The sequence below is a fragment of the Halichoerus grypus genome, chromosome 1, assembly GCF_964656455.1.
Source record: "Halichoerus grypus chromosome 1, mHalGry1.hap1.1, whole genome shotgun sequence".
In the NCBI taxonomy this organism is placed as follows: domain Eukaryota; kingdom Metazoa; phylum Chordata; class Mammalia; order Carnivora; family Phocidae; genus Halichoerus; species Halichoerus grypus.
Window position 1 is genome coordinate 28,813,499 of NC_135712.1, and position 25,517 is coordinate 28,839,015.

Genomic DNA, 25,517 nt, shown 5'->3' on the forward strand with positions numbered 1-25,517 from the left:
GAAAGCTCAGAGTATTTCTAGGCAATTAGTGCCCTACCCCTCAACCCATAATATTTCTTTCTCATTTTTAAACACTACTTTTCAACTGTTAATTGCATAATTACTTAAGAGAGGTTTACTGTGTCTGAGGATAGGCAGTGTGTCAAGTTTAGGGAGAGGAAAACCGGAAGGGGCCTCATCGCCATGGCCAGAGCCCATTATTTTATTGAACATGTGTGATGAAATTTTAAAGACAGCCTCAATAAAAATAGAAGAAAATATACAGGGAATTAAATGGTAGGAGTGGCACTAACTCCTAAGGAATCTGTTACAAACTCCAAGAAAAAACAACAAAAAAAAGCCATTTCTCTCAATTTCAAAATGGTATTTGTGCATGACACATATCAACAGCGTTTCAGGCCTAAAGAGTATTGGGGCCCAATGAAAGGAACATCCACAGGTTATGTTTAGCAAGGATTTTTCCTGGTGTTTGAATCATAAAGATATTCACGTAGCTCAATAATATGACTGTGTTATGTCAGTTAAGACAAAATTTATCAGAATACATTGAGTGCCAGACGCATAATATTTTTAGTTTATCTAGCCGATTTCCTTCTTCTAAGAAGAGCTTTATCGAAACCTTCATCTGTGCTGCTAAAAGAGACTACATCTGTAAAGTAGATGCAGGATAAATTAGTGCTCAGGATCTTATGATTAAAGCCCTGGCGTAGCTGAGGTATCGAGGAAAATGAATCTGTAATTCACATTCATTGTAGTTTCAGCATCATAAACAGGCAGAATATTCATAATATTCATTAGAGTAAATAAAAATCAATTTTAAAATTTTAAAATTGATTTTGGCCTTAGTTTTATGAAGAAACTAAATTAAGCCTGAAAAGAACAAACTTTAAAATCTGTGAATTGGAGTTTACCTAAGATCAAGTTTTGATTTAAGTAAAGGTAGTATCACGAACAAGGTTTTTTATATTTTATGTCAGAAAGTACAAAGAATAAAAGCAAAGGAAAATTTTTTTTAAAATAGTAAAAAGGAAACAAAACATATTTAGAGATTTTTCAAACAGTGTGACCATGACAGACTATTCCATAAAACAGAAAATAGGCAAAAAAAAAAAATAATAATAATAATTGGCCTGTTAGAACAAGAAACATGGTTAGTACTGAAGGGAATATTAATTTCACCCACACTGCTTTCAAATTATTTTAAAAATAAATACTCCTTACATATGATTTTGATGAGATTCATTATCAAAAATCCTATTATAGGAGGGATGTTATTAGGGCCTTCCAGTTTCACATTTGAATTGCCATTGGTTTGAAACCTTCTTTCCTGAATTCTAGTTAATATTATTACTTGGCCAGCCTCTTCAGAGTAAGCATATAAATATTCTGGCTTGATTTTTCCAGACCTTATTAATTCTCTTTCTTTTTTGGCTTGATACCCTCACTTTCAGGATGGCAAATATATAAAGTCACAAATGTATTTACTATTCTGTTTAATTTTCAGGGACCACCATCTAATTTAAAAATTGTTTCCCAAGACCATGTAATTTAACTCTGGTTAGACTGGCTCACATGAGGAGTGACAGAGAGAAGCCCTATTGCACACATGAACACCTGCTTATCATGTGGGACTAAACTCCCTGAGCAAAGGCTCCTGTGAGCGGGCCTCTTGCTTCCAAGGAGGGCTTTCTGAATCGAGTGATGAGAACACTCAGCATCCTAGTGTTTTGGACAAATGAGTCTCCCTTCAGTTCTTTAGGGGAGTTCTTCCTAGGATTATAGTTACCTGAGTATGGTCAGGAGTATCTTCATTAGAATCACCTAAAACCTGATTAGAAATATTGCTTTTTTACCTGATCTCATTTCTATCCCCACATCTGCATTTGAGGGGCAGTTGGAGTCTGAATGTTTATGTTGAATGGTGCATTCCTACGTACACTGTTGTTTGTGACTCACGTAGTTTATAGTTTATGCATGTTCTGATAATCTTGTTGCTGCAAACAAACCACCCCAGATTTTAACGGCATCAAACATTTTATTAGGCTCGTGGATTTTGTGGAATTCATTCAAGGCAGTGCTTCATGGTATCTGAGGCTTCTTCTGGAAGGACTTGAATGACTGGAGAGGACTTAAATATTTGGTGGCTTGAATCATCTAGAGAGACCATTCCACTTATATATTTGGCACCTGTTCTGGGATAACTTGCAGGCTGGGCTTGGTGGAGACTTCCAATATGTAGCCTCTCCAAGTGACTTAAGCCACCCCCCGCCCCCCCAACCCAGCAAGGACTGGGTTGCAAGAGGGAAGGAGATATGAGAGGGAGCTTCACACATCCTGGGAGGAAGTGTCTGGAAAGTGAGCATCTCAAATGAACAAGGCAGAAGCTGCAAGGCTTCTTCTGACCTAGTTTTGGGGGGTCACAAAGCATCATTTCCACTGCATTGTCCTGTGACAAGTGAGTTACTAAGATCAGCTCAGTTCAATAAGAGGAGAATTGAACTCTAATTCTTGATGGAGGTGTGCCAAGTTCACATTGCAGAACATGTGGTGTGAGAGAGATTTCTGTGGCCATCTATGGATAGTACAACTGCATATTGCCTAATTCAACTATTGCAACTTTGTTGCTACTTAGGACCAGATTGCTTCTGTTTTTATAAATATTCTCTTACAAGGCAATATTTGGGAGATTGCAAATAAATAAAAATGTATAAGACCACAAAACAAACAGCTAATCCTTATAAAATACCATTTTTCTAATGCTTCTTCCTTAGTCCAAGACCCTTGAAGGTCCTCCTTTTTCTATAGCAGAGGCCACATACTGGTAACTCTGTAACTGAATTTATTCTGAAAAAAGCTTCTTTAAACCATACTATATTTTAAAAATCAGGAAATTTTATATCAATATCCATATATTTATTCTCTCTTGAAAAACATGAGGGAAACCGAAAATCCTGGGTTCAAACTCTGAAGTGATTTTGGTTGGGAAAGCAGAGAGCAATGGCCGCCCTTTAGCAATGGTGACCCTTCAGCTCACCACAGATCTTTCATTATCTCCCTGACAAAATTCACCTCATTTAGTTAAGTTACTTATTTGACTCCTGCAGATATATTTATATTTGCAACATCGGTCTAGCAGGTTATGTCCAAATTCCTCCACCTGGCACTCAAGGTTCTTTAAAATTTCACTTTATCTACTCTTCCAGCCCTACCTCCTCCTATGCTATATTCAGAATTGCCTGTCACTTGACCAATTTCAGTCTCTATACTTAAGTGCGTTCCACTTATTCCACACCAGAGGCTAGTGGTCGTCACATTGCTGCTATATTTGTAATTTTTCCTTTTCTTCTGCCTTTCCAAACTACACCCACTCTTCAAGCTACCATTGGGGTCCTACCTCTTCCAGGAGTAGCCTGACTCATAGTGATCTCTCCCCAGAGCAGCATCTGAATGACTCATTTTACTACTTTGTGTCACTATTTAAGTGATGTAAGTGTGTTGTGCGTATGCCTCAGCTGCTTCCAGATTCGAGAATACAGGTGACCACTCTATTGTTCTTTTCCTCTATCCAGAAGGATAACTATAGAGGGAGTTTCTCCAAAAATTCATGTTAAAGGAATCTACAGGGAAGAGATGAAAAGGAATGAAGGAAGAGAGGACAGAAATTTTTTTTTCTAAATACAAAGACTTAAAAAAAAAAAAAAAGAAAAGAAAAACGTTGCCCAAACTGCTTCTTGCATCCTGATGCTATAATGGAAGATCTGGTTTCAAAGAGTCAGATCACAAAACCAGCTTATAATAACATTTAAGTATTTTCTGGAATCTTGCGTAGTTATTCTGATTTTAAATATTGTTAACTATATACATAACTCTGAGACTGAGCTGTGAATTTAAACTATCTTTTCACTATTGCTAAGATGGGGCTTTGGAGGAGAACCTGCCCCCGTTTTTTACTGTGCATGGAGGGTAGTCCTTGCCTACTCCCTCGGCCCCCTCCCCCCCCCCCCCGTGGAATCTGAGAATGAGGAATAGTGGGAAACAGAAGCAGTGATTGCAAGTAAAGCATGAAGGTGAAGGGAGTGATTTCTGCGGTCGCAGTATCCTCTTCGGGTACTAAGGGGCTTGGATTAAGGGAACCCTAAAGTTCTGTCCTCTTTTAGCACAGGTGCATTTCAGATTTAAATAAAGGGAGGCCCCTTTTCCAGTGCCTGAAAGGGAAATGCTACTACTTTTTGAAAGGTTTCATGTAGCTGCAAGCAAATGGATGCCACATTGCAAGCCCTTTACTAAAGCGTGCATGGAACAATTTCAACAAAATAATCCATGTTGAGAAGACATCTATAAGCTAATGAAACTCAAAATGCCAGGGGTGGAAAGCCTAGTTTAACAGAATCAGGTGAGGTGATAACTTCGTGGAATCATAGCATTTTGGAGTTAGACGTGGCTTTAGTAGGTAGTATGCTACTCTTTTATTACTGAGAGGGAAACTGAGTCCCAGAGAGGTTCTGTGGCTTGCTCAGATACTCAGGTGGCCAGTGGCATTCTTCATTTTTACTTTGTTAAATTTGTATTTTATTTTGATCTGTTTCTTGTGAAAATAACATATCTTTAAGAAAAAGATTTATGATCTGGGCAATATAGTACCTTTATAGATTAATGAAAAGTATAATGAGTATTAAATTGCACTTAAACTTCTTAAATCCTGTAATTTCTGATAATCTACATATAACATTTATCTCTTTTCATAGATCTAAATGAAGATGATTTTTTTTTGAGTAATAACATACATACTTTTCAAGGAAAAAAACCACCAGGCATTTCCTGTCAGGTAATGTGAATAATCAACACTTGGTGTGTGTTTTGTGAAAATCATCTTGTTATTGAGCTCTGTAATATTCTAGACGCAGTGTAAAATACTTAGCCTTGTAGCTATTTTGTATTTAGGTATTACAGGTTGTTTTTGTAATTGATATGCTTGTATCTCTGTGAATTGGAATATAAATGAAAAAATCAAATGATGACTTGAGTTAATAAACCATTTTGATTATGCAAAACATTATGCCTTACAGCCTTTTGATAAGTAACTCTGAGCCTGTTAAATTAATGTACTGGGATTTTCTCTGACAAGACCTATGATAAGTGCTTAGAACTATCTGGCAACCTTCACTGAGGGGCACATCCCCATGTTTTTACGTTTGATATAAAAACATATACTGTTATTCCTGACATATCCCTTATAAATTGCATTAATTAGCCCAGGAGTTCAGGCAATTAAGAATGTCTGAACCTTGGGCCTCCCTCATAATAATAACATAACATTAATTAACAGCCAAATAGTTGCTATTCACCTTGTAATGAAAAACAGTATATGAGCCAATCGGGCCAACTCAAGCATCATACTGATTTTTGATATTTTTCTGACAGCCCATCATGTTCTCTTTCATCATTCTGATAGCTTTATTAGGAAATTTAGAACTGGCCTTCCTCGGTGCAGTAGACTGATCAATTGGAAGACAGGACACAGCATCTGAATTGTGAGGGGCTGATTTGGTGAGGAAAGGAAGCTCACATTCCTAAATCCAGCCTGATTTCTGAGGCTGTCGGAGGCCTTCCGATGGATTGGACAGTGGACTGTAACTTGTGATCAGCCACGGTTTCTCCTGGCGGTTTGGATGCTGCCAGAGTAATAGTAGTGAGCTCCCGAGGGGGCTGCACCACATTGCCTGAGTGCCTTCAACCGGCGAAATCTCCTGCAGTGCATGGTGGAGAGTTCTGGAAACAGACAGAGCTCTGAATCCTAGTTTGGCCCTTAGTAACTCTGTGATTTGGGGCAATTTACTAATCTCTCTCTGCTTCAGTTTTCATGATCTGTAAAGTCGGTCTATAAAGAACCTTTCTCTCCAGACTGTCAGGAGGATTGAAAGAGGTACTCTATTTTAAAGCACTTAGCTGCATGGCTGGCATTTAGGAGATGCTTAAAAAGGTTTAATTGTGGTCGTCCCTGAGGCTCCTCTTTTCTCTCCTCCTTCCCTTTCCTCCTCCTTTTACTCTTTGCAAGGGCTTTACGACACTTTCACAAGCACGGCTGGCAGATTATTTCTGAAATCTGCAGTCTCATTCTCCTAAATTTAGATGAAGCCTTAGATATAGTATCTAAGTAAACAGTGTCTGATGGCCAGGAAATAAATGAAGGCCGATATACAGTGAGAGCTCCCCAGACATGTGTGGTGCCAAGAGAAGTCCTTCTTTAGGTTTTTAGTAAAAAAATAGAACCATCTCTGAGAATGAAGAAAATGATGTAAAAACTTTGTAGGAGGGTTAAAGGTAAATCTTTGCTACCCCAATCCTTCTGGCATTTTCATTGGCTAAGAAATGATCCTTCTAGAATAGTAACCACTCACTGGTACTGTGTAGTTTATCACTAAAGATCAGTTGAGGGAATTCATAAGCAGTGACAGAAAGCAGGAGATATCTAATCTAGAAATCTTCATTTGGGAGTAGAGGTTGGTCTCATCTATCTTTAATATCTCTCTCTCTTTTTTTTTTTTAAGATTTTATTTATTTATTTGACAGAGAGAGACACAGCAAGAGAGGGAACACAAGCAGGGGGAGTGGGAGAGGGAGAAACAGGCCTCCCATGGAGCAGGGAGCCCAGTGCGGAGCTCAATCCCAGGACCCTGGGACCATGACCTGAGCCGAAGGCAGACGCTTAACAATTGAGCCACTTCAGCCACCCAGGCGCCCCTAATATCTCTCTTCTTATTCATGGTGGGCATGCAGTTGAATTTAACTAATTAAGAAACACTCTTTCTGGGGCGCCTGGGTGGCTCAGTCAGTTAAGCATCTGCCTTCAGCTCAGGTCATGATCTCAGGGTCCTGGGATCGAGCCCCTCATCAGGCTCTCCTTTCAACGGCAAGTCTGCTTCTCTCTCTCCCTCTGTGCTCTCTCTTGCTTTTGCTCTCTCTTAAATAAATAAACAAAATCTTTAAAAATATATTTAAAAAACACTTTTCCTATATGACAGAATACTTTAGTGAAGTATTATTAAGTGTTATGCAAACTGTTAACCTGTTAACTCCTTGTGACTGAGAAAAAGTAAAAACAGTTTACTCTTTGAAAGGTGGGGCAGAGAGGGCACCGTGCTCTGGTGTGAGGGGGCAGACTGGCTTATCAGTGGGAGCTGTAAGAGTGGACTTTGGCATAGACTGGCCTCTCATCAAGTGAGCAAATGACTTCTCAGAGCAGTGTTTCTCCACTGTGGCCTGGGGACTGTCTGTATCAGAATAAGGGGACTTGGGGGCACCCGACTCTTGACTTGGGCTCAGGTCATGACCTCAGGGTCCTGAGATCGAGCCCTGCATGGGGCTCCTTGCTGGGGGTGGAGTCTGCTGAGGATTCTCTCTCTCCCTCTGCCCCCCACCTTGCTCATGCGTGCTCTCAATCTCTCAAAAAAAAAAAAAAAAAGAATGCGGGTACTTGTTAAAAGTGCAGACTTCTGAGCCTCACCCCTGTCCAACTGAATCACCATGTCTGGGGCTAGGAATAGGTATTTTTATGAGTGAAATGATGATGCTAAGTACATGAACCATGAGACTCTATGGCATCCAGACAGCTGATTGATGGGCACTCGACTACAGACATGATGCCCCATGAAATTTCACTTTACAAGCCCAAACTTGGCTCATGTCTGGTCTGGGAAGACAATAGCCTCATGGAAAAACCGAAGCTGGTTTGTGTTTCCTATTGTGAGAATGATACATATTCATTGTAGAACTTTTTAAAATCATGTAAAAGTAGAAAGGATTAAAATAATGAATAGTATCTTAACAGGGCACACATTTTCATATGGCTGGCCATTTTACTGAATATCATTAACATGGGATAAAGTTCATGGGACGTAAAATATATTCATAGTAATTATCACAGGACTATGCCTGCAAAAATATACTTTGGACAATAAAAACATTCATAATACAAAATTTAAACATTAACTGAATTCCCAATCAGGAACCCCTCAACTAGACATGTTTCCTTCACGTTCTCAAAATAAGAGGACAGATTTCAGGCATAGAAGAAAGTACAAGGAACCAAGGGGCAGGAGGTGGGGGCGGGAAGCGTTTATGGAATTCTCTCTCCAATACCGATTTAGTTCCATGACTATTTCTGACTGCTTGGCCTGGGATAAACTTGCTGGAGAACCCACCTTGCAGGACAAGTGCCGATGGGGAGAGTTTGAAGCAAAGCTATCTGCCCGGTACTGTGATCATTATACTGACCATAAAGAACATCTTGGGGGTAACTTGACTCCCAGCATTTATTTTTGTATCCTTGTTCTTATTTGTTCTTTTCTGGCAGCATTCAGTTGATGGCTCAGACCTTTTGTAGCATATTGAAAAGGGTATAAAATATGCAGTAATACAGACTTTGGACTAATATATTTTCAAAAATGTTTCATGCCTCATTTCTCACGTAAATTCCTAGGTTGCTTTCAGCCTTCAGAGCGTCATTCATATTCATGATAGAAAAGAGGGATAACATTTATTACTTTCAGTGCTGGTGATATTAAGCCCTGTCAAGCACCCCCACGCAGGACTGCACCAAAACATTTTCTCCCTAAGCTGCTTCAGTGGAAAAAGTGTTGCTGCGTGAATTAATTTTTAAAAATATGTGTGTGTATGAAAGTGTGGGTTAGGTTCTCTTCTAAGGGTTAGATCACTTCGCACCCATTTCATCCAATTTCTCCTTTGATGTCCTTTTCTTTGGAGACTGCAAAGCTTATGTATTTGAATTCTCAGCCTCCCCTTTAGTTAGGGTGGTCATGAGATCCAGTTCTGACCAGGGAATTGTAGTGAGAAATGCCTGGGGAGGGTTTTCTATTCGGGGGTGTGGGGGCGGGAGGAGGGGGAAGCAAATCCTCCTGAGGAGAAAGTTTTGTCCTTTGCTCTTTTCTTGTTGGAAGCTGGGACATGGTATCTGCTGAGTTTGCAGCTGTCCTTTCACCAAAGGGCAAAAGGCACATGTTAAGAATAGTGGACCAGGGGAGTGCCTGGGGGGGCCAGTCAGTTAAGTGTCTGCCCTCAGCTCAGGTCATGATCCTGGAGTCCTGGGATCGAGCCCCACATCGGGCTCCCTGCTCAGTGGGGAGCCTGCTTCTCCCTCTGCTGCCGCTTCCCCTGCTTGTGCTCTCTCTCTCACTCTGTCAAATAAATAAATAAAATATTAAAAAAAAAAAAAAAAAGAATGGTGGAGCAGGCAAAGGCACAGAGCTGATTCCTCGGGGACACTTGGGTTACTGCATCAGCGCTGGACTGCCTGTATTCGGACTCCGTGTTGTGAGGAATCATAAGCCCCACACTTGTTTAAGCCACTATGGTTGGGTTTTCTGTTCCTCAAAGCTGAATGTATTCCTCATGGATACACTTTATTTGTATAACTGCCACTTCTGCTAGTGCCGAGCCCTAATTGCTGTAAGATATTCAACCAAACCTTGCACACAGTTAGAGCGTATCTCAACTCAGCCCTGACTGTGCAATCTAGACCAGTCTCCTCCAGGGTAATCAGCATCTAGAGCTGAGAGTTAGTCATTTAGTCCTTGAGAGAAAATTGGATTAATAACAACAACAAAAAAAACCAAAAAAACACCTCTTGGCTACATACAGCCCATTGGCAACATAGAGACTTAAAACTATATCCAATACAGGGGCACCTGGGTGGCTCAGTCATTAAGCGTCTGCCTTCGGCTCAGGTCATGATCCCAGGGTCCTGGGATCGAGCCCCACATCGGGCTCCCTGCTCCGCGGAAAGCCTGCTTCTCCCTCTCCCACTCCCCCTGCTTGTGTTCCCTCTCTTGCTGTGTCTCTGTCAAATAAATAAAAAAATCTTAAAAAAAAAAACTGTATCCAATACAGCACACCATTGTTGGAAAAAAATGTGTAGATTGGATCAAAGTGGGACTGCTTTGTGGTGAGCTTAACTGAGGTGGCTTGACACGAGGTGACTGGGAAAATAAGGTTATGCTGTGAACTGGGAGAGGCGGGTCCCTCATTAGGTTTCATCAGACAAATTTGGGGTGGTTCTAGTCAAAGGTGTGAACAAACTGTAAGGCAGGAAAAAAAACAGGCCAAAACGACAGGTTGTTTAAGTTTTGTGTATGATGTAATATAAAAATGAACAAATTATGTTGTGCATCATTCTTATTTTCAAGTACTTTCTTATCCATTGTATAACTTTGCTACCGTATTAGTTATCAGTCTTCAAACTCCCTCTCCCTACTCTAGGCAGGGGTTTCTGCTTCTTGCTGGAGGCCGTTTGGAGGAATCAGTACCTCATCTTGTTGGCCTTTCCATGTGGCTGCTGGAGTATATCAGAGTGTGGCATTTGGCTTCCCCCAGAACGAGTGATCCAAGGCACAGAGTAAGAAGGAAACCATGATGCCTTTTAAGACTTAGTCTCAGAAGTCATATGCCATCACTTCTACCTTATTCTATTTGTTATGGACGAGTTATTAAATCCAGCTCATACTAAGGAGAGGGGCATTATAACCCACCTTTTGAAGAGAGCAGTATAAAACAATTTATGAACATATTTTGAAACTACCAAAGCTACCTAATAATATTACGACATTGTAGATGGAGGAGTTTTCCTATATCCCAAGAGCAATATTTTAACTCATTTGCAGATAGAAAGAATGTAGAGCTCTATTTGTTAGCTAGAAGAAAAATATAACCTCTTTTTTTAATAGAAGATTTTATAGAGTGGTTTTAGTTGGTGTTAAAGGAACATTGCGTGTTAGTATGAAACCCACATCTTGGTCTCTGGGGAAATGAAATTAAAATCAGAATAGATTTTCCTATTTTAGTATCCAAAGTCATGTTCGGTCTATCTATCATCTATCTATCTATCTATCTATCTATCTATCTATCTATCTATTTATCTATCTATCTATCCATCCATCTCTCCATCCCCTTTTAAAACAAGGAAAGAGGTTAAGCTGTCCCCATTTCAACTTTGTTTATACACAGAAAAAGAAATGCCTGGTTTTAACAAATGAATTTTATGAATGAACTCTATTCCTTAGCCAAGTTCTTACTTATATATATATATGGGTATTATCCCATCTTGATCATTCTAAAAGGTTGAAAGGAATTATCTGGGTATTCCTTAGCATTATTCTCATTTTTAAAATAATTATAAAATTCAAAAAATGACTTGAAAAAACATTCTGGTAACTTACACTGTGCCAAGCACCAAGTACTAGTTGACATCTTTAAAATGTAACACAAACCTGAAAATGTGGGCCTAATCCTTTACAAATCCACATGCTACACCCAATGGCAAAATAAAATCCAGTCACTCAGTACTAGCTTCAGTCACTTCAGCTATTCTGTTGATTTCTACTTCTTGTCTTTTGGTCCTTGGCTAGAATTTGTGGGACTTTTGCCTAGCTTTGGACTTTATAGTCCAAACTTGCTTCACCTTTAGATGGGTGATAACTTTAGACTTTGAACTTGTTTAAATTCTCTGTGTCTCAGTTTCCTTATGTGTAAAATGTGTAAAATGGTGATGAGAAAAATTTCTTATGATTGTTATAACTATTAAATGAAACAGCATATGCATATTACCCCCAGAAGATGTTCAGTGATCATTGTGTCCTCTCCCTAAACTCCTTGCAATCCCATTGTAGGCCTCACTCTCAGAATAAAATTTGAAATTTCCTTCTATTCCGCTGTAAACTCCATCCAAGGCCCTTTGCTTAATACCAGGTACATGGATTTTTCAAGTAGATGTCAACAGTAAAGAGCTTACATTGACAAGTACTACACATAATAAAAAATATCTTGTGCTATTATTCCAGATATTACCTAACTCCAAATGTATATTTGGTTTGAGTTTAAACTCTGATCAGAGTTTCAAAAACGATGCCTATTATGTACCTAATAGTGAAGGGCAGAAAGGGAGTAAGGTGTAGACTGCTTCATAAACCATTTTCTTGATCCTAACCCTTTCTACCAAACTTCTTCTGAGTTTTGGATCATGTGTTGGGACTGAAGTTAGTGAACGATGGGGAGCAAATCCACTATATATATAATATGTATACATACTATATATACATACCTGCACACAGATATTCACCTTTATATGTATTTGATGAAATGGTACTCAATGTACCTTGTTAACTTGATGATTATTAAAACTGAGAAAATGGATCCTTTCTCCATTATTTTGGCACCTGTGTGGTTTTACTTTTGTTTCTTTAAGGAATGTTAACATCAATCTTGTCCTTTTCTTTTTCTAATGCTAAAGAGAGTAACTTTTCATACTGGAGTCCATCTCACTATCAAAGACTACTGCCCATGGAATGGTAGGAAACTTTTCTCCAAATAATACTATTTAACTGGTTTTTCTGTTTCCCAATAATGTCCCGATAATTATAGTACAGTAAGCATAATTTTCTATAGTTTGCCACATAGAAGTGTTTTTAGAGAACATAAAAGACTCGTCCCTATCGAGAAGCTTACTGACTTAAGCCTAAAGCAGTACCTCTAAAGAATGAGTTTTTATGTAAAAATGTTCCCCCAAATTTAGCAATTTCTCCTGAGATTAAGGAAAATTTTATAGTGTTAAAAAGTTTATCTCTGTGTGCCAACTTTCTCTTACAATATTAAAATCCTCAGATCACCTTAACCACCTTCCTTTCCTTGTTGGGCCATTGCTAAACAGAAATTCAGGGAAAATACATGTTTTAGAAGGTATGGAAAATTTGCAGGACCCTCATGGACATCAGCACATCTTGAAGTGTTACAGACCTGAATCAACTGTAAGCCCTCTTTACAATTATTTTTCCAGACTTGCTTTTGGGACCACTGCTAGCCAAATTATACAGATTTATTTGATTATTATTTCCTAAAATGTAATATAAACTTGTAGATTCTGTGGCAAATAACTACCTTCAGTAAATCTTGTTTCTTTATGTAGGTATGAATATGATCGTTTCAAGGTATCTCCATTCACAGCACTCTCTTCTCAACGATAATTAACATGTTAACATCTAAATTTAATAGTTTTCTTCTCAACAGTAGTTTTTTGCCTAAGGGATGATAGCTATTCTAGGTAGGAGGAGGTGATGAAAAGGTACTATTTAAATATTACTTCTATTTCCTGAAAACTACTGTACTCTGCCCTTGGTAGTACCATGCCTTCTAAGTTTTTAATAACTAGTTAAATATCAAAGAGCTGTAGGAAGGAAAAAAAAAACAACAACTGAATCTTGATGAATACAAAGAGGACTTCCCAGATGAAAATAAAGCTAGGCATTTCGGAGGACTAAGAAATAACTTAATTAGAGACAGAATCAAGAGAACCAGATCAAGAGACCTGGAGCTACCACTATGCTCTTGGGCTACTAAATTCACATTTCTGTGCCTCAGTTTCCTTCTTTTGAAAGTAAGGTAGTGGACTAGATGAATACAAAAACTTGTTGAAGCTCTAATAATATGTGATCAATAGTAGCTCATTCTCATTTTTTCCTTGATATTCTTCTGAAGTCCAAGAGTTGGATGTAAAGTAACAAAAGGAGATACTTATCTACTTTAATGTCCCTAAACTTGTTAGAGGAACAGTGAATTCCTGTGATTGAAGTACAGAGAGGCAAAGTGGCTCGCTCGAGTTCACATGGCTAGTCACAAAGCAGAGCATCACAGTAAAGCAGCCCCGTGTCTGCAGACCAGGGCTGGTTCTATCAAACCAGGTGATTTTTTGTTTCTTTATTGTGTAGATTAAACTATAACTCCTAGGTACAAGGGTTGTATTCATGTAATTTCCTACACCCATAGCTCATTGTATGCTAGGACTCTAGTAAAAATTAATTAATTTGTATGCTGACACTTAAATTTCCTACTGCACACATTTTTGGGTCAGCTAGAGGGTGTACCCAAAAAGAGAAATAGTCTTATGAACAGTTCTGGAAACTTCTTCCAAATTTCAGAACAGAGGATATTACACAGGAAGCAGTCTCTGACTTGCATAATCCAGGCAGCTCCCAACTGACTTCACAGTGTCTCCACACTAAAAGACTGACCCCAACATATAGGTAAATAAGCAAAGAGCAGTCTTGGCTCCTCCCATACAGAAGTGGGGAAAGATGGCCATTAACTTCCTTGTGCCATGGAAAATAGAGCCTATGTGGCACATTATATTCCAAGACCAGAATTGTGAACACCAAAATCTACTTGAGAGGAAGCAGAAGGAGCCAGAAACCTGTATTAGAACTTGAGTAGGTGATTTGTATTTATATAGTGAGATAAGACTGTTACATAAAGGGCTTTGTTAGACATGCTAAATTACACTGTTCAAATGCCTCTTAATTCTCTAGGCAAGTACATTTCCCTTCCCCACATTACCTTATGCAATCTTCTCTCCTGTGAATAACCATCACATTTTATTTGTACTTCTCACATGACACGTATTAACCTTTTCCTCCAGATGTTTTTTTAAGATTTTATTTATTTACTTATTTATTTGAGAGAGTGAGTGAGCAAGAGAGAGCAACAGCGGGGAGGGGCAGAGGGAGAGGGAGAAACAGACTCCCCGCTGAGCAGGGAGCTGGACTGGGGACTGATCCCAGGACCCTGAGTTCATGACCTGAGCCCAAGGCAGACACCCACGTGCCCCCCTCCAGATGTATTTTTTAAATTTTTTTTTTAAGATTTTATTTATTTATTTGACAGACAGACAGCAAGAACAGGAACACAAGCAGAGGGAGTGGCAGGCAGAGGGAGAAGCAGGCTCCCTGCTGAGCAAGGAGCCCGATGCGGGACTCGATCCCAGGACCCTGGGATCATGACCTGAGCTGAAGGCGGACGCTTAACAGACTGAGCCACCCAGGCATCTCTCTCCAGATGTATTTTTAACCAACTGTTCAGTTCACGTATATTTATTGACCATATTAGAGACCAAGTTTGAGATGTGTAAAAATAACTCTGGAGCCCCAAAAATCTCATACTTTCAATGGAGGGAACACGCACAGGGACAGACTACTGTTTGTTGGGTTTTTTTTTATTTAATCATTCATACTAAGCAATGAGTATCACAAAGCAGACAAAATCTCATTCTCCTTTGTAGCTCCCACAGAGTAGGTGCTCAGTAAATGTGTGTTGAATGAGTAAATAAATATTTTATAAGTCTCTAGGAGAATATATTCTATTTCATTAATTCATTCAATGGCCTATTCATTCAATGGCCTTTTTTAAAATCATGCTTAACAATTGCACTACTGGGTATTTACCCCAAAGATACAAATGTAGTGATCCAAAGGGGTACATGCACCCCGATGTTTATAGCAGCAATGTCCACAATAGCCAAACTATGGAAAAAGCCAAGATGTCCATCGACAGATGAATGGATAAAGAAGATGTGGTATATATATATATATTCCATTGTATATATATATATATATATATATATACACACACACACACACACACACACACACACACACACACACACAATGGAATATTATGTAGCCATCAAAAGGAATGAAATCTTGCCATATGCAACGATGTGGATGGAACTGGAGGGTATTATGCTGAGTGAAATAAGTCAAACAGAGAAAGACATGTATCATATGATCTCACTGATATGAGGAATTCTTAATCTCAGGAAACAAACTGAGGGTTGCTGGAGTGGTGGGGGTGGGAGGGATGGGGTGGCTGGGTGAGAGACATTGGGGAGGGTATGTGCTATGGTGAGCGCTGTGAATTGTGTAAGACTGTTGAATCACAGACCTGTACCTCTGAAACAAATAATACATTATATGTTAAAAAAAAAAAAAAAAGAAGATAGTAGGAAAAGAAAAATGAAAGGGGGGAATCAGAGGTGGAGACGAACCATGAGAGACTATGGACTCTGAGAAAACAAACTGAGGGTTCTAGAGGGGAGGGGGATGGGGGGATGGGTTAGCCTGGTGATGGGTATTAAAGAGGGCACATATTGAATGGAGCATTGGGTGTTATATGCAAACAATGAATCATGGAACACTACATCAAAAACTAATGATGTAATGTATGGTGATTAACGTAACATAATAAAAAAAATTAAAAAATTATGCTTAACCTTATTTTAAGTATTGGTCCAGTGTTTGTTTAATTTTAGTTTCTATTACTGAAAAAATAATAAATTTTATAATTACAGTTATACCTAACATCAACATGGCACTTTTCCACCAATTATTTTTTCAATCAATTCATTTATATAAATGAATTATTTTCAAATTGTCTTTTTAGTTAGTTGTAGTTCCAAGAAAGCATTAAAATAATTCTCTGAAATGAGACTTGTTTGTTTTCATAGGTTGCATTGATTGATTCTAGTTCATAATTCTTTAGGTTTTATTACTGTCCATTGAGTTACTAAATGTTAACTGATCATTGTGACCTTACAGATTATCTTTTTAGAGTATGTTTTAAGTCATAAATAAAGAGTAGTTCCTTTTATATAGAAGAGAATGTATATACAGCTTTGGGGTTTTAATAATCTCAGCATTTAAAGCAAATTATTTTTGTTTTTACCATGAAAATAACTTTCCTCATTTTTATCCAGTCTCTAGGTATTTTTTTCAAGTGGCTAGGAAAAATTCACAGTGGAAAAACTTAGGTACTTACGTTCTGCTTGGTAGAAATAAATTTGATTATAAAAACCTGTATTCTAAACGTATTTTTAAATTATAGGATTTCTCCTAATTATAGGAGTAAAATATGTTCATTGTAGAAAACTTGGGGGGTGCCTGGGTGGCTCAGTCATTAAGCGTCTGCCTTCGGCTCAGGTCATGATCCTGGGGTCCTGGGATCGAGCCCCGCATCGGGCTCCCTGCTCTGCAGGAAGCCTGCTTCTCCCTCTCCCACTCCCCCTGCTTGTGTTCCCTCTCTTGCTATGTCTCTCTCTGTCAAATAAATAAATAAAAAATCTTAAAAAAAAAAAAAAAACTTGGAAAATGCAGGGTATTTAAAGAGGGGGGGAAAGCCACTTAAAGTGGTGTTTGTACTTTTTATACAAATTTACATACTGATTTTTCACTTAATAGTGTATTGTGAGCATTTAAAAGAAATAATTTCTAAAGCCTAAAATTGGTAAATCTTTAGTAATTAAGTAAAGAGTCAGAAGACTTGGAAGCTCAGAAAAATTGTCAATGCAAAATACATGAAACTATCTGAGGTTTCATTTCAGGGAGTTCATTACAGGCTTTCTTTAAAATAAACCAAGATATTAATTTTAAAAGATCTCTATTTCCCCTGTTGAAGAAATTATGTGAAATAGACATCAACTGATCAGGCTTTTTCTATTTGAATACTTGTTAAAGAGGTCATGAGAGAGGAACAGTTTTCTAAATCAGAAGAACAAAAAAAGAACAAAGGGAAATTATTTTACTTCATGCGAAGTTTATCATGTTACTTTCCAACTTCCTTTTCATTAGTGGGATAAAGAGTACACAATTCAGACAGTTAGGTGATCTGGATTTAGTTTCCATAAGCCTAAGTTTCTCCTGTGTGAAAGGAAGGGATACTATTGGAAAAAATTTAAATTCCCTGTAGTGAAATATATGTGGGAAAGAAGATATGTGTGTGTGTTTAAAGAGGTGTTTAATATATATATATTTTCATGTATTACATCTGTATATGAATAAATAATATATAAGAAAAATAAAAGATATCTATATATTCATATATCTCCATATATTCATATATATCTATATGAAAGAGGAAATATATATATATCTATTTTATATATATATGAAAGAGAATAGACCTATAAATCAGAGAGTGTCTTCCTGATACTTATCCTCTATTGGGGAAACATATTTAATAATCAAAACCCTGGATTTGATTGGTCTTAATTTGGCTGTCAATTCTAGATAATTAGTAATTATGCTGGCTTCTAAATAAAAATCTTGTGAGAAAGGACACTGGATTAAAAGTCAGAATACTTGATTCTCATCCTTGCTCTATTATTAATGAATTATCTTTCTCTGGATAAGCCACTTAGCTTCTCTGGTTTTTCTCATTTTTTAAATAGGCTGGTAGACTAGATGTCCAATAAGTTCCATCCCAGCTCATAAAATATGGTTGTAGGACTATTCCAGTTCAATAATTTATTGATGCTAGTTTCTAAAAATTATTCTATCATCCTAATAGTCAAGCAAAATGTCAGAAAGTGAGGTATTTAACATTTCTAACAAAATTTTTACATTATTTAAGGAATGTGAGCAAAATAAAGATATGCACATTTATATATGAAAGATATAGTATATACATAGTAAAATATACATATGAAAAATATTTAATTTATATTCACATATAATTGCCATTTTATAGGAGAAAAATTTAAACTAAATACAAAAATTTTCTTCTCTCTTTCTCGCAGTCTCAATCCCTAATTGTTTTTCACATCATTACATTTTAAAGAAATAGATTTTACCAAATCAAGTCCTCATCCATTTATTCATTCATTCATTTTGTATCATTACTTCAACTAATTCATACAGAGTACCAACTATCAACAATGTTATAGGTACTAAGGATACTTCATGGTACCTATATGGAAGGTTATGGTTTCTGCCTTCCTTCAGTTTAGAGTCTATGGGGAAGGAAGACATTTAACCAATGATGACACAAAAATATAAATCTGAAATTGTGGTGAAAGCCAAGAAGGTAAAAGAATAGGGACCTAATTTGGACTTGGGAGTCAGGAAAGATCTCTCGTTTAGGAGGAAGGCTGCAGGGGTGAGTAGGAATTAACCAGTCCAGGTGAATGAGAATATGCATTCCAGGCAGAGAGAGCAGCATACATAAAAACACTCAGAAAACAAAGTGCTTTGGAGATTGGGAATCTAAAAGTCTTCACCTTGTGAGTGTGAAGGGAGTCTGGAGACCTAGGTCTTACAGACCCAGTCAAGTATTTGGGATTTTATTTAAAGAACACTGGGCAATTTTGCAGTAATTTAAGCAAGATAGTAATATCATCAGATTTACATCTTTCAAAGAGAACTATAACATTATATTGTGAATCAACTGAAGAAAGGCAAAAGTAAAAAAACAAAACAAAACAGAGACTTGGCAGTAGTTTCAATGAGAGAAGATTAAACTAGGGTGGTAACAATGGAAATAGTGAAAAAGAAACAGGTTCAAGATACATTTTGGAGGACAGACCAAACTCAATAATGGAGTAGACCAAATTCAGTAATGGAATAAATATAAGTAAACAAAGGAGAGGTAAGTGGCAAAGGTGATAATCTGATTTATGGAATGTGCATGAGGGTGGATGAAGATGGCATTCACTGAATGGAAGAGGAATTTAAGCATTTAGTTTTGAGAGAAAAGGAGTTATCAGAATATAGGAGTTAGAGAAAGAACAGCCGGAAAGGGTGAAAGGAAAACCAGAAAATATGTGTCACAGAGGCCAAGAAAATAAATTGTTTCCTGCAGATCATCATGGTCAATATTGCTGCATATCAAGCAATAATGGAGCCTGAAAATAGTTCACTGGAAAACAAACGCAATCTAAATGGAATAGTAGAGGCAAAAGCTGATTGACAAGTACATGAGGGGAGTTGAAAGGATGAGAAATTAGAGGAATTAAAGGAAGCATACACAGTTAACTTTTCTGAGAAGCATGCCCGGGAAAGGGAGCAGAAAGAGTGGTAAATAAAATATGGTGAATTAAAGATGGATAAGATCAGAACATATTTTGAATGCTTTTGGGAAAAGCCATTTAAAAAGTAAGACGATCAAAATTCAATAAAGAGGGAAGAAGAATATTAGAACAAATACATGTTCCTCACCTTGTTCTACAAAAGCCTCCTCGAGGGCCCCTCATCAGGTCTCTGGCTGATCTTACAATGCTCTTCCCTCTGTTCTCTTCCTTGGGCATGCTAAGAATTCTTCCAGGACCTTCAGCTTTGGAACCTTTGCACAAGCCCTACCTTCACAGGAATTCTCTTCCCCCTGCTAGTCGCTGGGCTGACCCTTCTCTGTTATCCAGGTCTTAGTTCTGGAAATGACCTCCCTGACCATCCAGTGAATTCAAAGCCATCTCCAAATCTTCACATCTGGTTCCTTCTTATAATTCAGGCTCAGCTTCAGTATCCTTAGTAAAACCACCCCGGACCATCACCCAGTGTAAATTAGTAATCCTCCCCCATCCACACTCAGTCATGCTGTTAACTGTTAGCATAGCAGATATCACATTTTCTTGTTTATGTATGTGTTTATATGTTTATGGTATATCACTTCCCTCTAGAATGTAGACCGTATGAAAGCAGGGGTCTCATTTTACTTGTTCAATGCCATATCCTCAGAATGTGTGACAGTGCCTGGCATACAGTAGGGTGCTCAATAGAAGTTCATTTATTGGTTGGATGGTGAGTTCAATTTATGAGTCTGTCTTCTTAGAAAACATCTAGAAATTAAAAGGCACATTATTATAAGTTTTAATCAAATTCAGCACAAATATATAGGTAACAGATTAGGGGACTATAGTGAATAACATTATAATTTTGAAAATATTATAAAGGATTTCTTTTTAATAGATAATCTTAATGATTCTATTATCTCTTATCATAATATCTACTCTAACTTTCATCCCTCAGTTATGTACTACCTAATAGCAAGAGGTTTTTTGGAAGTACTTTGCTATTAGAAAGTAGTCAGTCTAGGGTGCCTGGGTGGCTCAGTCAGTTAAGTGCCTACCTTTGCCTCAGGCCATGATCCTAGAGTCCTGGGATAGAGTCCCACAGCAGGCTCCCTGCTGAGTGGGGAGCCTGCTTCTTCCTCTCCCTCTGCCTCTCCTCCCAATTCGTGCTCTCTCTCTCTCAAATAAATAAATAAAATCTTAAAAAAAAAAAGAAAATAGTCTAATGTAAAAAATTTACTATGGAATATCCATTTGGTGGATAAAACCTATGTATGAACTCAAGAGTGTATTTACATTCAGCAAACATTTAGCAAGCCATGTACTATCCTAGACATAATGGGATTAAGAAATGAATAAAATGCAATAGATTGATCTCTATTAACTCAAAGATCTGTGAGGGATTAGAGATACAAAAGTTAACAAGACTGTTCTTTGAAAAGACTATAATACAGTTTGAACAAAGTAATGAGAGGTCCATTTGTTTTAATACCTCTGGGCCATGAGCTCTCACTTATATGAATTTAGATACCATACAAATGCTTTCATTCCTCTTAGGGGCAAATCATTAATACGAAATTCAGTTACCCTGGTATATAACACCTTTCCCCATATCAAGTGAATGTCATTTTCACAAAGAAGGGGGAGGGAGAAGGCTATTTTTGATGCCAGGGTTTCAGTGGAGCAATTAAGCATCGGCTGTAATAGGAGGAGGTTGCCATATGAAAAGAAGTACAACAAAGAGAATTATCGTGCTCAATGGTTGTGCAATGTCAGCTTATTATTTCTGGAAGGGCCTTAAGATTAGAAAATGACTCTTCTTGAGTTACAGGGCCTGTAAAGCCAAGTAACTCAGAAAATACTGAAAAGGAATACAGGAGAAAATAATACAAAAATAAATAGCAATAGAAATTGTGTTGAGCTGAGCATGACCTTTGGAAAGAGAGGGAAGATTTTTGCATATCTCAGAAAATCTCATCACAGGCCTCCCTGAAAGATTAAAATGATTTCAATATTTTCCCATTTATTTAATGCAAACAGGTATGGCTTGCTCTGACAAAACGTCACATTTCCTACTCAGGTGCTATTATGCAGAGACAGGACATCAAGTTTATATGGGTTACTCAAAGTCATTCTTAAAGACCAAGAATAAGTGCTGAAAATAATGATTGGAAATGTTTGTGTGCCAGAGATCTTTTTCTCGCAAACATTTCTTTGGGCTTATTTCCTCTCAAAGGATTGGAAAGCACTATTAGCAATATATCTCATTCAAACAATAATGAGGAAACAGGTCATTCACCTTTTGAAAACTGCAGTATCTATTTAGATGTCATTTATCAGCTGTTCAATGGAAAGAATGAGGCAAAAGCAGAGGGAGGAATATTTCTGCGTCCAGAGATTTCTGGATGAAAAAGAAGTATTCCTCTATATATTACTTCATATCTAGTTAACAGCACAGAATACAACTACTTTACCAATTTTAAATTTAGCACATAAAGTATGAATTTCCAAAATATTTTGAAATTGTTACGAGAAAGCCATCCTAAATATAGTAAGTAAAAGCAGTATAAATACAGATTTGCTAACATTAAACTAGAGGGAAGCATTTCCATATCTTTCAAAGAAATTTCGAGTCATTAAGCAGTATTAATTCTTCTATCTAAATTTTTTGCTATAATAAACCAGTGACACTTACATACTAACTAAAGCATAATACAGAATGCCATGGCTCTTCTGTTTTGTTTTTTTGCTCAGTGTCTAGCTTCTAAAAAGCAAAAGGCTATATAAAGAAAAGTGTATTATTTGAAAACAGAAATAAAATGCTGTTTTATCAGAAATTTCCACAAGGAAAAATGAAGAAAATCTGATTTTTGCTTTTTTGTGTGTGCATGCCGTCAGTCTGTTCCCACACTTGCAAGTAGCAACTTTAAACCTCTTGTTCCTTCTTTGTTACCCTGCAAAGACCTTGTTTCTTTCCACTATTTCACAGTGAGCACGAGCGACTCATTTATAGATGGTTCCAGATTCAATCCATTTTGCTGCATGTTGAAATTTAAAAAAAAAAAAAAGTAAAAAACACCCTGCTTTAGTATGACTGGCCGGTTGTAATATATTTTACACGTCTGAGACCAAAAAATGGTCTGCTTTCAAGTTATTGCTTAAAATTGTCCCAGGCTATGGGTTTTAAGGTCACATTATGAATTTTCCCACATTTATGATCTCGACACATTTTATATTTAGCCTTTTGTGAAGAAGAATTTGTCTTTACCTTGAGCTGTGTTTGTGCTAGGCCGTAAAATCAGGTGGTGACCCAGTGGAATCAATGGGGATGTTAAAGAGACTACAGCAAAAGGTCCAGACCAAGAAAGCCAGGGTGCCGAGTCTGAAGGAGATGAAACCTACATTCATAAATCTCCGTAAGTCAGCAGTCAAAATGCTGCTAAAAGTTCTTTGAGAAAGAACTGGGGTAGCGTATATGAAATGAAGGCCTTTTTGATAAGGCCATAAAATAATCATTAAACGTTGAGGGTTTTTAAATTACCAATTTATTTGTGAAACAGATATCCTTAACCTATTCCTGAATTTTCCTTTATATAACCCATATCTCCTTCCCTTCAAGACCAGATTCAGGGATAGAGTGGGAGAAAGAGATAGTCAGATCAGCACTGTCCACTATCCCCATTCTTTGGCCATGGAAAGCAGTATCTTTCAATTTTGATGTGCAACTTAGATGTTCATTTATTTATTCACAATTACATGCTATTGATCATAATCTTTCATTTACACCAGTTAAACATTTGAACTGAAAGAGATTCAATGATACGGTACAATTTACTATGGGTAATACATATTTCTAATTTCTGTAACTGTTTTATATATTACCAGAAATTTCATGAGACCCTTCACCACATGTAAATATATGTCTCACTAATCAACTTCGTAGTATTAAAGATATACCTTCTTTTTGTTGTTTTCTCAGTCTTGATCTTCCTTTTCGAAAATATTTCACTGTGACAAATACTGTATGCATAAATCTCTTTATAGATTGATACCAGAAAAAAAATTAGAATCAATAGGATTTCAGCCCATGTACACTGAGATTTCATTTTCTTATGAAAGGGGAATATTTCATCTACTTCCTTATGATGCTGTCTATACACATTACCTCAAAAAATTTAAAAAAAACATTAAGAATATAAGCATACCATATCATGTCTATATGATGTGGGGAATTTTTTTAATTTAAAATTGTAATTTTTCTGAATCTTTCAGTATACTATTTGCATGTGGCTTTCAGTCATTGTAGTCAAACTGAATTTAATCATTATATACAGCTTCAAAATATTTTAGGTAAACTTATCTTTACAAAACAAAGCATTTACTATACAAAAGATCACTCTTTAAAGAATTGCAGTTATAGGGCGCCTGGGTGGCTCAGTTGGTTAAGCGACTGCCTTCGGCTCAGGTCATGATCCTGGAGTCCCTGGATCGAGTCCCGCATCGGGCTCCCTGCTCGGCAGGGAGTCTGCTTCTCCCTCTGACCCTCCCCCCTCTCATGTGCTTGCTCTCTCTCATTCTCTCTCTCTCAAATAAATAAATAAAAAATCTTTTAAAAAAATAAAAATAAAAATAAAAAAATAAAGAATTGCAGTTATAAATTATTTTGTTAAATTAAATGACTTCCCGTTTTATGCTGTGGTGTTCACTCATTTCTACTATAGAAAAGGAAATATAATATTCATAATTTCTACATGTGCAAAAGTATTAGACAGACTTACTTATTTTTCTTTGTCATTCAGAAGATGAAGATGAAACGTTGATTTCCTGTATAAAATTAGCCAAATCCCAAGAAAAGAAAATTAGTACTGTTAGCACAAAAGGAAAGGAAGAAATGAAGATTGGATTGGATTCTTTTTCGTCATCACTGGCTAGATCCAGCACTGCAATTGGTTGCAACTTGGCCGACATGTTATCCCACAATGAAGGTGAAGTTCAGATGTGGAACAGCTGGAAGACTTTTCCAGAAAACCCTCTCTGGACACGTGCTGATTTCCAAATTGCCCAAATTGGACCCTGGAACAACTGTTCTCGCTGCACTCACCACCCACCACTTAAGCCTTCTTATACAGATTCGGATCTCCCACACTCTTGGGTAAGTTTGTAAGCTAAAGCAATGTATCATCTCATCTGGATGTTTTAACGAAAGTGCTAATCAGTCAAATTTATCAGTATCAGGAAAGTTACTAGAACTAGAGTTGTCTTTCCAAAAAGCAATGTAGCTCTTGTGACTTTTGCTATCATGTTACTATTGTGTATATACCTCGTGTTCAAATAAACTACTGCACAGTATTTTTTAGAGAATTTTTTTTTTTTTTTTTTTTTAGTTGAGGGAAGACTTTGGATGTTCATTCAGATCAAGATGTGGATTGAATTGTCTAAATCACTGCGGTGGTCATGAAGTTTCACTGACAAATAATAGCTAATTTAAATAAGCGTTTTCCATGTGCCTGCCATTCTTCTAAGTACTTTATTATTTTATTTAAATCTCACAACAACCCTGTAAGGTAGGGAAGGTTATTCTAATACTGATTTCCCCATTTTATGATTGAGAAAAATGAGGCACAAAAAAGTTAGCAACAGGTACAATGTCACAGAGCTAACAAAAAGTGGAGCCAAGATCTAGAACCTAGACAGTCTTATGCTAAGGATCCTGCTTTTAGCTAATATATTGTAGTATTTCCCATACACTAAACTAGGCCCTAAGGCAATATGATGCAAGAGAAAGAGTATGGACTCTGGAGTTACACAAAATTGGGTTTGGATCCAAGCTCTGCTACTTGTT

General features: G+C 37.3%; 1 protein-coding gene across 1 annotated transcript in view; it reads left to right on the top strand.

Annotated features, from left to right (window-relative positions):
• SAMSN1 (SAM domain, SH3 domain and nuclear localization signals 1) overlaps positions 1–25,517 on the top strand; it is a 127,380-nt gene that overhangs the window by 26,156 nt on the left and 75,707 nt on the right. Inside the window, exon 5 of the mRNA XM_078058124.1 lies at positions 24,475–24,827. Coding sequence (XP_077914250.1) covers positions 24,475–24,827 — 353 coding nt within the window. The remainder of the gene's footprint in view (positions 1–24,474; positions 24,828–25,517) is intronic.